The sequence below is a fragment of the Fusarium flagelliforme genome (genome assembly GCF_020744385.1).
Source record: "Fusarium flagelliforme strain FIESC 12 MPI-CAGE-AA-0113 chromosome Unknown B0J16scaffold_9, whole genome shotgun sequence".
Classification (NCBI taxonomy): Eukaryota; Fungi; Ascomycota; class Sordariomycetes; order Hypocreales; family Nectriaceae; genus Fusarium; species Fusarium flagelliforme.
Window position 1 is genome coordinate 148,071 of NW_025763511.1, and position 14,211 is coordinate 162,281.

Sequence of the window (14,211 nt, forward strand, 5' to 3'; positions counted from 1 at the left end):
TGACTGTCTTATCATCCGAGCCCGACGCAAGCCGCTGGCTATCCGTTGAGAAGGCCACTGAGCTTACTAAATCGCTGTGGCCCTCGAGCGTCTGCAGGCACGCGCCCGTTGCCGCATCCCAGATCTTGACTGTCTTATCATCCGAGCCGGAGGCGAGCCGCTGCCCATCCGCTGAGAAGGCCACCGACCTCACCCAATCGCTATGGGCCTCGAGCGTTTGCAGGCACGCGCCCATTGCCGCATCCCAGATCTTGATTGCGTTATCATGCGAGCCTGATGCGAGCCGCTGGCTATCTGCCGAGAAGGCCACTGAGCTTACTAAATCGCCATGGCCCTCGAGTGTTTGCAGGCATGCGCCCGTTGCTGCATCCCAGATCTTAACTATTTTATCATCCGAGCCCGAGGCGAGATGCTGGCTATCTGCCGAGAAGGCCACCGACCTCACCCAATCACTATGGCCCTTAAGCGTCTGCACATATGCGCCCGTTGCCGCATCCCAGATCTTAACTGTCTTATCGCGCGAGCCCGAGGCGAGCCGCTGGCCATCCGCTGAGAAGGCCACCAAGCTTACCAAATCGCTATGGCCCTCGAGCGTTTGCAGGCACGCGTTCCAATCCGCTTCCATTCTCGGTTTCAATATCATCCAATTCGGTTCCTCCTTCTTGAAGACCTCTCTAATGAGGCTGTGTTCCGGACTGAACACGAGTGCTGACGCATAGGCCTGCAATGGAGCAATCTCGATCGGCCGTTTATGGGAAAGAATGAAACGGCTCGCGTCTCGAAGCAGTTTTGTCAATTTCTGCGCTCCCACGTTTCTCTATAGAATTGTCAGACCGCTTCCAGTATACGGCCAAAGCAACTCACCACTAAAGCCTCCAGCTTGTGTACCGCGTTGACTCCCTCGGACATACTGCGTAAGAGACTGAGAGATTCTAGCCAATATAGGTACTTCTTTTGGATGAATCCAGAGACATCGGCATTATCCTGCAAAACCTTGTTGATACTTATCCTCTCTGTGAAATTCGATTCGTGGAGATGGTCAACCCAGTAGACGCAAGAATATCGAATCGAGGACAATGGGTCGGGGTCGGGCGGCGAGACCTGATCGATGGAAAATCCTGGGGTGCTTAGGCTGTAAATATCGCGTCGAAGGGTTTCTGACAGAGCCCCTAGCGACCTCGAGAAAAGAGCATAGTGCTGGTGCGTAATGCCAGAAGGAAAGAGAAATGGGCTTGAGAATAAAAAATCCTTGGCAGACTGATGAATAATATAGACGACGTTGTCTCTGATTGTCAGGAAGGAGCCGCACATGCATGTGATTTTCGAAACATGGTCAGTCGATCTCTGAATATTCGACGGTAAACCTGAGAGCCGGCCCAATTCCTCCAGGCGAAGTGGCCGATAGGCCACGGCAACTGTCGATAGAACGTGTCGGCACATTTCGGGGTTCCGGCGCCCCAGGTTTTGGATATGCCGTATCATTCGATCGTACAGAGCTTCCAAGCCAGAAGGTATCTTTTCGATAACGTCAAGTACGTCCCAGACATCGGTGCTTTGCAGCTCTTGACAGACCAAGGCCACCCATAGAAACGTGCCGTCGGCATTGGAGGTTAAGTAATTCTCGACAGCGTCCCTTGTTTCCTTGTCGTATTTCTTATGGCATGCCAATCGATCCACCTTATATCCAATGTACGTATCAACAGCCTTGGAGATTGAGTCCTTGTTCAACTCGAGGGGCAACCTGACCTTCTGCTTCGTACTGTCAAGTTTATCCTCAATGTCTGGCCAGTTGCGACTGGATATGATCCACTTGACGCGGGTTGAAGGAGTGGACAACGATTGGATGATGAAATCAAGAAGCTGGGGTCGATCGGTAATGCACTCGTCAAGGGCGTCGACGACCAAGACTACATCTTTCAAAGTCGGGTCCTTCAGCATGTCTGTGAGTATCTCGACCAGAGACACCCAGACATTAATGCCCTGGAAGAGTTTCTCGCCTGTAACATCGTGCTTGGACCGGAGGTACGAGATGAGCGATGGTTTCTGGATGATGAGGAGGTAGATGAGGCCACGCAGCACAGACGCCGCATTGCTTAGTTGAGTCTCAGTGGCCTGGCAGAAGAAATAGGAAAGAAGACAATTGGATCCCTCCTCTAGCTCGTCAATGATGCCGCACAGGAGCATGGTCTTGCCTTTGCCAGGGTCACCCTTAATCCAGAGCAGCCGGCTCTGCGGATCGTCGCGAAATCGCTGGAATTTGGCGTGGTCAAGAATCCAGCGATAAGAGTCCCTGAGCAGGCCACCCTTCGTGTCTTGGATTCGCTTCTTATCCTTGCGCGGATCAGTCACGTGCAGATCCTGCATACATTTCTCGTACTTGGCGTCTTGGTATCTCTTCTCTTGCTGTCGTGTCTGATCCTTGATGGCCGAATGAATGTCTTGGAGATTCATCTCTAAAGCGCTTGCGGCGTCGGTGAGTCTCCGGAGATAGATCTTGCTCTGTTCAGTGTTGTATTGATCCGAGTCTGTTCGAACAGCAGCCTCGGCTTTCTGGATGTCGTCGAGCTGGCCAGCCCAGTCATTTAGTCGGAGCACGTCCCTCAAGACCACGGCAGCCCAGTTGCGGTGGTAAAGGCAGACGCTCTTCACCTGATACGAAAGAAGTTTTTCGTATAGCTGCACGACGTGCTTCTCCAGTTGGACTCGCAGTCCCGCAGAGGATTGCTCTGCCTTATTCTCGTCGAGAAGTAGGGACACCAAGTTCCAGTACCACTCCATTCTCGACAGGACGTAGGCGATGCCATTGCGATTGTAGCGTGCCTCGGTGATGGGGTTCGAAAGGATCTAGTAACTGTCAGCGGGGGATCGTCCACCGTTCTCTTCGGTTGGGGAAGCTGATCACACACACCTCTAGTCCAAGGCAGACGCCGACCCAGGCGACGGCGGCTTCAGGCGCGGCCTGTACGGCCTTGTCTACTATCCCTCTCACCGCTTGCACTGCTTGCAAGCCTTCGTCGATGCCTCCCTTGATGGACGCTGCTTTCTGTGTCCGGTCTAGTCCATCCTGGACCAACTGCTGCATTTGGCGGCGTCGTGTCTCCCGAGCACTCCCGATCTCGTTTTCCGTTGATTCACAAGTAACAGAGCTCGGGTTGTTTCGGTGAAGACCAACTGATAGGATCTTCTCGTACGCTTCGACTAGTTTGGGCTCGCTCGCTTTGAGCTCATCGTAGGCCTGGTTCCAAAGTCGCTCTTGTAGACTCGGCAGAGGCGGGGTTTCGGCATCTGTCGAGGTGGGTGGAGAAGGCGTTGGCTGAGGTGTTGGTCGAGCTGCTGGTTCAGATGCAGGCTGAGACGGTGTCGGCGAAGGTGATGGTGAAGGAGCCGAATGAGACAACAGCTTTTTGGCCTTGGATTCGACTTTCTCAAACCAGCGAGGCGCCATCTTCACTTTGAAGAAGGCACTTTGGCCTTGTTGCGCGTTACGATGGTACCAGCGAGATTGATTTTGCTCCGATCGATGATGAGTCGGGATGATGATAGAGTGTCACGACTGACAACTTGGGCAGCAACATCTTTGCGGGATTTCTGGTGCGGGGAGGGGAGGCGTCAGCAGCTGAAAAGGAACCCCTGTAGCTCGGCGCAGCTGCGAGGCCAATAGGACTGCCGAGTAATGTGATGTGCAGCTGCGCCGGTCAATCGGGCTCTGCCGTGTTGGAGATGGAAAGTGTAAGGCAAAGCAGGTGAGGAGAGAGGCGAGAACAGACTGGCACGGACTTGACTTTGTGTGCACGGCCTGTTACCAGATCACGCCGGGCGAGTAGCTTACCCTGGCCATCCACAAGACGGGTTCAAGGAGGTTGTGCCAAAGAAGGAGCTATTCGATAAGGAGTATAGCGGCCGCCAGTAGCATGGCAATTGCTAGTCGTAAATGCGGGTTCACCTGTTATCTCGGCGTCGATGTCCGCAATTAGCCGCCTCTCCAAACCTTTGATGTGGGGCATGGAGCGTCGTGGATGCGTTGCTATTTCAGGAGGTTTGGTACGATCTAGGTAGGCCATAGAGAAAGCGTGAAGCTGTTTTTCGGTCAAAAATATGGACAAGAGCTGATTGACGGGAGATAGTGATGCAAAAATTTGGCCTACACTGGTCGTCACAAAGACAAATGGTGTGCTGGCCTCTGACACCAGTCAAAGATGCTGCTTCTAGATAAGCGAACCCGGGCAGGACGTTGCCCCGGCGGTGGAGTATTGGATTGGAGGCACAGTGTCGCGACTTTGGCGGATAGGTGCCTCGGCGGTGGGCCTTTTTCCTGTTAGATTGGCGGCTGTGAACGGGTTCCACTTACGTCTATCACAATATTATTCTTGTATCCAGAAAACCCCTCCCTGGCAGACTGATCAAAGAATTAAGTCCACAATCAATAAGATCACAGCATTCTGGTCCACACTTTGATACACTCACCCCATCGTATTTGTGCGTATTTAACACTTGGGTGCCCCACTCTACTACCTCCGGAAATTTCATAATCCAGCGCCGTCCATTTCAACAACACAAAGCTGCAGACGACGCGTTCCACTTTCACCTTGAAACACCACCAGCTCATATCAACTTGGCCTGACTCGCGCCCATCATGGACAATCTAGATGATGCGCCGTATTTGTGCATGTCTGAAAAACGTTGTCGGTTGTGTCAGTTTGGCCTAGAGGAAGGTGATTTAGTTGTCGCACGTGTGTTGACTCCCCCGCATGATTCTGGCATCGTCTCATCTGCTTGCAGGTATCGAATATGAACGATTCTCTGCCGAGTTTCCCCTTCGCATGAACGAAACGATACATGACGACCATGAATGGATCAACTTGCACACATGTGCCAGACATTGCATCCTTGGCGACCGTCGGGTGCCCTTCTTCCATGGCAATTGCTTGTGGTTCAGACTCTTTGAAATCTCAGAATCGTTTCTTGCCGCCGGAGAGTACACTTTTGAACCCTCCCCGTGTGAAGAGCCCCGGCGCTTCGGCCGCATACGGAACCTTCTGGCTCCAAAGTTGAATGAGGTCTTGCCAGTCAGGCTCCCACCTGAGGTGCTGACAACGATAGCTGGACTGCTTGTCCATGAATGTGCTATGATCACGGCCGAAGAACAGTCGCTGGAAAATACTGTTTCTGAAATCTTGGTTGACCTCTCGTGCGATGTATACGCAAACTACCATGCGGTTGATGGCGTTCGCTATGTCAAGAGTCTACGGAACTCGAGGTCAGAAACAGGCGAGGAAGACTACCATTTGCTAGACGTCGGAGAGAACCGAAGTGTCCGGAAGATCTGGATTGCCGAAGACCATCGTGGTATCAGATTTGCGAAATTCTCTTCTTCAGATGCCCCATTGTCAGGACCAGGCCCGATAGCAAGATCATGGTGGAGAGAGATCTCCATGCCGAGTGAGATCACAACGATCAAAGTGAAAACAGACGTAGGTAGGTTATTGAAGCAGTAGAGCCAAGGCTAACACGTCATCAGGGCATTAAGCTCAGAGATATCATCGTCTCATCGGCGACGGGTTCTGATGATGTCAGGAATTATATCAGCTGGGCAAGCCCCCGACATCCAACCAAGATGATTAATCTTGTGACGCTTGGCCGCCCTCACGAATTACCGAAGCGACTTCGGATGCACTACTTCGACTGCAACGCTCCGGGTACAACCGGATATACCGTGGCTACTAATGGGTTCTCTATCGTTATGATCCATGCGCATGTGCACCACGACGATACCCGGTTCTATAAGGAGATCGACGCCTCCTTCTCGCGCCTCTTTTTCATTCATATGCCACTTGATGAGGGAGAATATGTGACTGAAATTCATCGACGATTTGGGTTTGGCACTGTGAACCTGCCTTCTCTCTGCCTAGTGGTGAGAACGCAACTACCCCCAATGAAACACTAATCTAACCTACTCGTCGCAGTTCTTTACCAACAGAGGGAGAAGCACTCTTTTTGGAACTAGTGGCCCACCAGACTCATGCCGGGTACTTAACAGAATCTATGCACCTCCACCGGACGGTTCACGCATTTACTTCAACACATGGGACTCGGTGAAAGAGAAGTCCATCAAGTATATGGCATTTGACGAGATCCAACGACCCCTCCATCGACCTTTTCCATCATCCCTCATGCCCCGCTCTCCATATTTCTTTACCCAATCCAATGAACCTTGGGTCGTCTCATACAGCAATATGGAGGGTATTGAGGAGGTGACTCTTTGCAGGGATGTACTCGTTTCTCACAAGCCAATCATAGGAATGCTTCTGCAGTACGCAGATGGTCACCGGGATTGCTTAGGGCAGTTCCGCTTTGACAAAGCGCTCGAAAGCATCCGAGTTGATCAAAGCATGAACTTACACATTGGCAGCCGAAGGACGACAAAATCGTTTTTGTACGTGGCAGATATTCTTACCTCTCCTCCGTCTGGTCGAGGTGAACTGTTCTGGGTGGAGGCTTCTTGGGATGGCGTCTTGGAATGGTGGTCCTCGCCGCGTCACTCTGTTCTACGTCACACTTCGTCGAAGGGACAAGTCACGAACATAGCGGCGCGGATATGAAAATGTTCTCAAACTATCCAATCGTCTCCCGAGTGTAGTAATTTACACCTTTCCGGCGGGTAGTCCATGCCGGTCTCCCGTTGTAGGAGATTCCCTTCCAATCGTTCTTGGTGGTCGCTCTCTTCTGACCTTTGACATCTTTGTAAAAATATTCGTTGGGCCTTGTCAAGTGAGCAACCCTCTCGACCTGGACCTTGACATACTCCTCACTATTCCCCGTACTCGCTTGTCCATATTCCCAACTAGTCGACGCCTCAGGCTGATCATTCTGGTAAACCATTCCCGGTGCGCTGCCTTGGCCATCCGCTTCACCGGCATATCCTTGCTGCCCACTAGGATATCCCCCTTGTTCGCCAATGTATCCTTCCTGTACACCAGCATATACCTCATATTCTTCCTGGGACAGGGACTGACTCGGAAGAACCGGCGCACGTCTCAAAGGAGGATAGTTCTTGACCTGAGTGACAAAATGGCTGAGTACCCAGGCCTCGTCCGAGTCCGCATTGATGTACTGCATGCGATCCGCCTCGACGGGAGTTCCGTGTTCTGGCTGAAGCGCTGGCACCTCATCATAAACCTTCCAGGCGCGAAACGAGAGGCCAACCGTGGTCATGACATAAACGAACTCCAGACCGTCCCGCTTAATGCATCTCATGGCTGCATCAAGGGCCTGGCCTTCAACTTGTCTGACGCTGCCCGTTGGGCGTTTGGCCTCAACCCAGAGCACTGCCGAAAGTGTGTGATGGTGAGCATCGTATCTCTCCACAACCATGTCAACTCTTCTCAAGGACCCATCTGGAGATATTTCGCAGGAGAGGTTGTATATGTCGGGATCATTGAAGGCCCGTTGGAGCCAAGCCTGCCAGAATCTGGACGACTTGTATTCAATGTCTATAGCAGCCTCCTCATAACACTTTCGGAGAATGCCTGTTGGTGGTACGATGCTCATCTTCGTTTGATGGATTGGTGAAAGCAATCTGGGCAGATGTAAAAGGGGGACAGGATGTTCGAAAGAAGCCTGTGGGTGGAAAATATACAGTAAGGTGTAAGAGGATATGTTGTGATACAGATTTTCTAGCCTTCAATCTCTGGGTTTGGGTCTTCACTTTATAGGCAAGTTTATGGCTCACAACATTTTGTAAAGGGACGCAAATAGACACGTCACAGCTCGACCCTTACCGCTACCATTGAGCTTGTTAGATGACAAGCATGGAGGTTGTCCTGTCAGGAGGCTGGCATCAAAGCTTCGCACATTGGTCAGGTTCAGAACAACCACCGGATGTTGGCCGCCCATGGCTGCAACGATGCGACCGAAGCCGCAAACGACACGCTTCCCCATTTGGAGAGGGCCCTCACACAACTCAACCAGGCATGGTAAAAATAAGTCAATAGTCGCAATGGGGATCAAAGCCGATACAACGATTGGCAACGGGTTATGAGACGTGAGGCAAATTGTATGGGATAAGCGCTGAGGCTGAGGCAAGGTGTTAAGCGCGCGCAATTTCCAAGTTGGGAGTACATACGCCATAGACGAGTGGCATTTATAGAAGGCGTATCGCTGGGCTGTTGATTTGCTCGTTGGTGCAGGCATTACGAAAGAATGTGGGGATTCGCTTGACCAACACCCAACCCCGGCTCGCAGGGCGCTAATATGTGCCTCTTCGATTTGGCTGAGGCGTGGGTATTGATCGCTGTCGCGGAGAAGGGGGCTATCCTAGCCTGCCTCAGGATTGAATGTGTTAAATCATATTGCGAGAGTAGAAGCTGATATTGAAAGATCTAAGTTGCGTGTGCCTTGAGGAACGAAAGGACTTCTGCCCCGCTTGCTGGAATGTCCGAAACGTTGTTTTGTGTAACGTGCTCCACAAGCAAGTGCAACAAACAAGCAAGTGCAACAATTTTCACAAACCTTGAGATAGATATCAAGATAAAAACATAATAAAGCATCTGATCAGTTAAATTCAATTGCTATCCTCTTCCCTGGATATATCAATAACAATTTGACATGTTCTTCTGTTATGACCGGCCTTGTTGCATATTCTACAGCGGCCTTCTTTCGGTCGCGCCGAGTTGCCTCGACAACCGCTTCTCGACGATTCAGGCTGTACCTGTATATCAATATCCATCTGGTCAATTGCTTCCCTTACTGTACTTCATCTACAGTCATCTTCCCTCTATCTTGTAGGCGGGTTCTTTTTGCTCTGCGCCGCTTACTAAGGGCCTCATTTGACCGTCGAAGGTTCTGGGCCTCAGACTCTAATAAGGTCATCTTACATACATAGATATGCAGTACTTGGGTAGGGCCTAGAGATCGGCCCCCCGTGCTTTCGTTACTACCTTCGGTATCCGTGCCTCAAGCACAGGGGGCTGCTGACAGGGAAAAAATTTAGGTACCTCAATTTGGCTGCAAAACCCGCCAAATTTTTGTAGCTTCTTTATATGCATGTCCCCGTTTCCTACACCTATGATGCCTACAATTATTTATCTACCGCAACACCACAGCCTCTATTAATATCACCCACCTCAACAACAAATATTAAATCAATTACAAGTATTGCAATAGTACTTCAATTAATTAAAAAAATATGACATCTGAAAGCCCAGAGCTTGCTCCATCAGCACAACAAATATATATAAATCCTGAGACTGGTTTACCACGAATTTCCCGCTTCACGGACTATAATATTGAAGAACGCACTATCGCAGCAAAGGCATTATATCTAGAGGGCTTTTATCCCTCTATGAGAGCCGCTGCACAAGCATGGAAAGTCAACTATAAGAGACTTCGCAGTAGGATCAACGGCCATCATCCTGTGAGAGATAACGGCGGCAACAGGACGTTATTCAGCAAGGAAGAAGAGAAAGCTATACTCGCTTGGTGTTGGAGGAGAGTAACACATGGGCATCACATACAACAACGCACACTTCGTCAGTATGCGAATTCCCTGCTTAAGGCTACACATCGTGAGCCTCATGCCTCAAGATTCTGGGCTCGCCGCTTCCTCAGGCGGTATCGTGAAGTCTTTCATAGGAGAAAGAGCCGTACTCTCGCTGCAAATCGCAAAGCTATGGCAGACCGAGCCAATGTCGAAGAGTGGTTTGCAAAATGGACAGAATTTGTCAAGGGAAACGACATCAACTTCGATAATGTCTGGAATTTCGACGACACCGGCTTTATAATAGGATGTCTAATGAACGGTATTATGATATGGACTTTCCTCGATATTGACTCCCCTCTGTTAACAGATGCACATACGACTATTAGTATGACTATCGTGGAGTCAATATCTGCAACAGGAGGAATCATAGCCCCGTTTGTCATCATGCCCGGCGTACAGATTCCCTCCCGTTGGGTGGATAATGACCTAGACGAGCAGGCTACGATAGTCACAACACCAAAAGGCTATATCGACGATATCACGGCACAGGAATTCTTTGACCACTTTGAGAGATTTACCCGGCCTCAAAATACATCAGATCTTCGAGTTATTCTTTATGATGGATGTGAAAGTCATTTCACCAAAGGGCTTTATCAGAAAGCTCTAGATACGAATATTATCTTATATCCCTTCCCTCCTCATCTGACACATATACTTCAGCCATTAGATGTTGGATTATTCAGTACATATAATCATTGGCATCAGGAAGCCTTACTTAGGGAAATCGCTGACGGTGCTACGGACTTTAATAAAGCTGACTTTATGTTTCATTTACAGGAGATTCGCCGCAAAGCTACTAAGAAAAGTACTATCATCTCATTGTGGGCAAAATTCGGCATCTATCCTCATGATCCCTCCGTTGTTATCAACAAAATGGTCAACCCTCTTTCATCCCTATCTTTGGAGGTTGCTGAACGTGATCTTCCCGGCTATATCACACCTGGGTTATCTTCCAACCATAGCAGTGACTTTCGCGATGATTCAAATGAAGAAGAAGTTGGCGAATCATCACGAGATATACATCAAAATACTCATCGCAACGAGGGGATTCCAATGATGCCCTCCACGCCTCCAACGGTTATCTGGAACAATGTCAACACACCTCAGCTTAATCTACGGCAAATCAAGCAATACGAAGGTTATGTGGCCCTTCGTATTGAATGTTCAATATCCTCAGGCATGCCTCTGACCCCAAGTGTGTTACATGTTAATGAAAAAGTGCGAAAAGCACACACAACCCTTGTCTTGAACGGTATCACAGCTACTCAGGAGATGCGCCGTTTGAAGGAGAAAAGCCTATGACATTCAGAACGGGACGAAGGAACTATATCATAGCAAATTACGGGCCAATTACTATATAGATGTCGACCTGCCAGTCCGTGCCTTTGATAAAAGGTTTGCCGCGAAAACTTGACGATCTCAGGGTATCTGCTAATTGCTCCCAGGTATCCGCTAGCTTGTTCTTAGGGTCTTGTATGAAAGACCATCCGGCTTTTCGGCAAGTGAGGTCATCTTGGATCTCGTCCGTATTGATATCCACTTCAAGCCCTAACATCATCTCATCTATCCGCTCTCCCACAACTTTAATGACTTTGCAATGCGTTGCACAAAATTCAGAAAGCTTAAACTTGATGTCATGTCCGATTATAAATGACTTCCCGTCTGGATCCCAGGAGAGGTTTCCGGGGATGCCTTCTCTCTTAACAATTGACTTGGCAAAGGCTTTAAGCTCAATGATTTCTCCGAATGGGGTATAGCAACCTCGAATCAAGTACTTCTTGCGAATCGCATTCAAACGGTCAGGCTGCGATGGATAATAATCTCAACGAGGCCATTCGTAAACCAGAGTAGAATAACTGTAGACCGGCAGCGCATATTCGAGGAACAATAATCGGCCAATCCAAATCAATCCTGCTAGCTCACTTGTAGAATTATGGGCCGGGTGAAAGGCAAGGGATTGTTGTCGAATGCCCATGACAGCAGTGAAGTGAATGATGGTCGAAAATGACATGTTTCCAGCGGGATCTTGATACGTCCAGAACATCATTGATAATTGGAATAAAGCCTCAGACAGCCGCAACCAGTTACCATTCGGAAGAGATAAGTCAGATCCTTCGGAGTCTGATGTTTGATCTTTGCCTATTTTCTCATCCTTGTGTATACTTGTGTCAAAGTCTTGGTCGGTATCTGAACTTTCAAGATCTGAAGGAATTTCGCAGTCGTCGTGCCAGTCTTGGCCATAAGATTCGTCACCCTCGCTGTCTGAGCTGTCGCTGACGTTGCCATCCTCCCCTAGTTGCAGTTGACCGACCAGATAGAATATATGCTGCATCATCTTAATCTCATTAGATCCCAAACGCAAGTTATATACCTCCTTGCGCTGCCGAGACGGGTATTGCAGAACGCGAAATACGAAGCAGATGAATCTTTTCCATATTGCTAGATACTTCTTAAAACTTGGTATGACCCGAAATCCATGCGGCCAAAAAGCATCTTTAGCATATGTATTTAGCCAACAGCGTGAGATATATGGCGTGCGATCAAGCGTAGCTCTTGCCCTGTCGAACATCAAGTCTAGCCCGCGAAGGATAACATGCAACTGGGCTTCAGTTTCGGCAGAGCTCCAGATATAAAGTCCTTGCCATTGACCAAGTAGGTATCTTCTACTCCATTGCGAGGCCGGTAGCTTCGCCGTGGCGGCAATGATTTCGAGTGATCTATTCCGGAATAGCTCAGCCCAGCGTGTGTGCTGTAGTCATGGGGTCGTCTCGCTTGTGCCAGTGGCCGCAGTATAGTCAGTCTGGGTGCTTTCGAATGATCTCTTCATGATGTGGTCGTTCCGATGTCGTGATTGGTATTTCCAAAGAGATGATGGCAATGAAGGTTTCTAACTCGTTGGGCTCATATGCCTCCGCAGGTCGATAGCCAGGGTACACAACGTACGCGCGTCGCCGCGTATAGGGCATTGGCATAGCTTGAAGTTGAAACTCTTTCATGGGAAAAAAAGCAAAGTCGACCAATGAAATGGCGAGATCACCACTTTGGCTTACACTTTGCTGGGGATATGTTATTCAGAGTCCTCTTTCAGGTGAAGGTGGAATGCGGGGTTATTACAGGGATTGCTAGCCAATGACATTGCAAAACGTCCACTTTCAGTGAAAGTGGGAGGATCGATAATGATGTAGTAGACTACTCGAGGGAATCAGGTTACCAAGCACGGACGGGCTGGTTGAACTCAACTCTGCGGAAGCGCGGGAAGCAACAGGCGGGATGATAACTTGTATTATCACTCTGTAATTAGCGTCCACGCATCCATCCATTCCAACCATTCCACGCAGAGCTGACCGAAATGGACGCCCATCCATTCTAGAACAGGCCATGTGGATGGAGATGGACTGGATCGCCAGCCTGTCCCCAAATCCCCAAACAATATGACTAAGTGACACATGTTTTGAGATAACACACCTACCCCGGAGATTTTCCACAATGATGTTTCATCATATTTGCCATTCCCACACTGTCTTATTCCATTTTCATCCTTACTCGGGTCGCATCGGAGGCTACAACCGCCGATCTGAGGCCTCTTACTGTGACTTCCCTTCTAATGCTTGTACATATCGGCTAGACTCATGAACGAGGTAGTTCTGCATGAGAGTACAATTGCATTCCGACTGCTGTAGGAGTTGCATCTTAAGCTCATACACCTTGAATGTCAGGTCGGCCACGCAGGTGGAAAGATCGCGGTGGATACACTCTAGGTCCTGCTTGCTAAACTTAAGTCCCTGCTGTTGTTCCCTCTTCTTGGCACGGAGCTTGTTGGCTGCAATTTTGTTTTGTTCCTGGGTTCTTTTAATGCGATCGCTGCTCTGTTGATGAGCGCCGTTGCTGTTGGTATTTCTCGTCCGGCGAACAGCTGAGCGTTTTCCCGTCTTCTTTATCTGTGGATTGATATCTCGATCACCCAGGCGAGTTCGTTCAGTGGATTTGCGAGGCGTCAGATTGTCAGAGCAGCAATTTGTCTTTCGATTTGGTGTCATTTGTGTCGAGTGTGAGTGCCAATGGCCCTGGCCGGGTGCTTCCGTAGGAATTCCATGCTCAGAAACCGGAAACAGGGGTATATCCTCTATGACAAGATTGAGGCCGTTCCCTGGATGTATATAAATCATCTCATAGTTGATATAATGCCAATAGTTTTTCAATTCAGTATTATCATCATGTCGGGAGCTATCGATCAGAGGACCAGTCTGCGTATAAACGCTGTTTGTCGTGCCGCTCTTGTCTTCTGATAAGCCAATCGGGACTAGCTGGTTTGACGGCCACCATTGCTCCCATAGAAGGGATTCGGGAGTGTAGGATGTCCCGGAGGCTGAGTCGCCTCCCATATCACTCGGCCCACCGAGGGCTCTATCGTCCGCGAGGTAAAGAGAGATCGCAGGGTATGTCTTTATACGAGAAGTTCAGCTGATGGCCAAAGCAGCAGGAGAAGAGCTGAAGGGAGCTCTAAACATCTAGAAGGGCCCCGATGCCCATTGGGCTATTGTTCTGTGCTACTGATGGTGATTCTGGGTAGGTGAAAAACCGTGCGCTGGAAACTCGGGATGACTAGTGGTAAAGAAGCTACTGTGCTGACGCTCATACAGGTCGCTGCGATCGAAATGAACTGCAATAATAAC

At 49.5% G+C, this 14,211-nt stretch overlaps 5 protein-coding genes across 5 annotated transcripts; 1 reads left to right on the forward strand and 4 right to left on the reverse strand.

Moving 5' to 3' along the window:
• Positions 1-599: 599 nt before the first annotated feature.
• Positions 600-3,445, reverse strand: B0J16DRAFT_312385 (NACHT domain-containing protein; the record flags this gene model as incomplete). The annotated part of the gene is made up of 3 exons (XM_046125045.1): positions 600-817; positions 865-2,844; positions 2,903-3,445. Coding segments are annotated over 3 exons (2,739 nt in total), but the record flags the coding sequence as incomplete, so codon positions are not given.
• Positions 3,446-4,633: 1,188 nt separating this feature from the next.
• B0J16DRAFT_276889 (uncharacterized protein) lies at positions 4,634-6,599 on the forward strand (the record flags this gene model as incomplete). Its single annotated transcript, XM_046123775.1, has 4 exons — positions 4,634-4,730; positions 4,780-5,479; positions 5,533-5,911; positions 5,964-6,599. 4 exons carry the CDS (start codon positions 4,634-4,636, stop codon positions 6,597-6,599), a joined length of 1,812 nt encoding a protein of 603 aa, XP_045977354.1.
• A 7-nt stretch (positions 6,600-6,606) lies between these two features.
• B0J16DRAFT_200480 (uncharacterized protein) lies at positions 6,607-7,637 on the reverse strand. Its single transcript, XM_046122955.1, has one exon. The coding sequence runs from the start codon at positions 7,546-7,548 to the stop codon at positions 6,613-6,615; it is 936 nt and encodes a 311-aa protein (XP_045977355.1). The 5' UTR covers positions 7,549-7,637; the 3' UTR covers positions 6,607-6,612.
• Positions 7,638-11,360: 3,723 nt separating this feature from the next.
• On the reverse strand, positions 11,361-12,293 carry B0J16DRAFT_276978 (uncharacterized protein; the record flags this gene model as incomplete). The annotated part of the gene is made up of 1 exon (XM_046123780.1): positions 11,361-12,293. A coding segment is annotated over one exon (933 nt), but the record flags the coding sequence as incomplete, so codon positions are not given.
• Positions 12,294-12,829: 536 nt separating this feature from the next.
• Positions 12,830-14,029, reverse strand: B0J16DRAFT_312390 (uncharacterized protein). Its single transcript, XM_046125046.1, has one exon. It carries the CDS (start codon positions 13,918-13,920, stop codon positions 13,123-13,125), a length of 798 nt encoding a protein of 265 aa, XP_045977357.1. The 5' UTR covers positions 13,921-14,029; the 3' UTR covers positions 12,830-13,122.
• Positions 14,030-14,211: the final 182 nt, after the last annotated feature.

Excerpts from the sequence above, each read along its gene's own strand:
- B0J16DRAFT_200480 (XM_046122955.1), bottom strand. The coding sequence starts at position 7,548 with ATGAGCATCGTACCACCAACAGGCATTCTCCGAAAGTGTTATGAGGAG.
- B0J16DRAFT_312390 (XM_046125046.1), bottom strand. The coding sequence starts at position 13,920 with ATGGGAGGCGACTCAGCCTCCGGGACATCCTACACTCCCGAATCCCTT.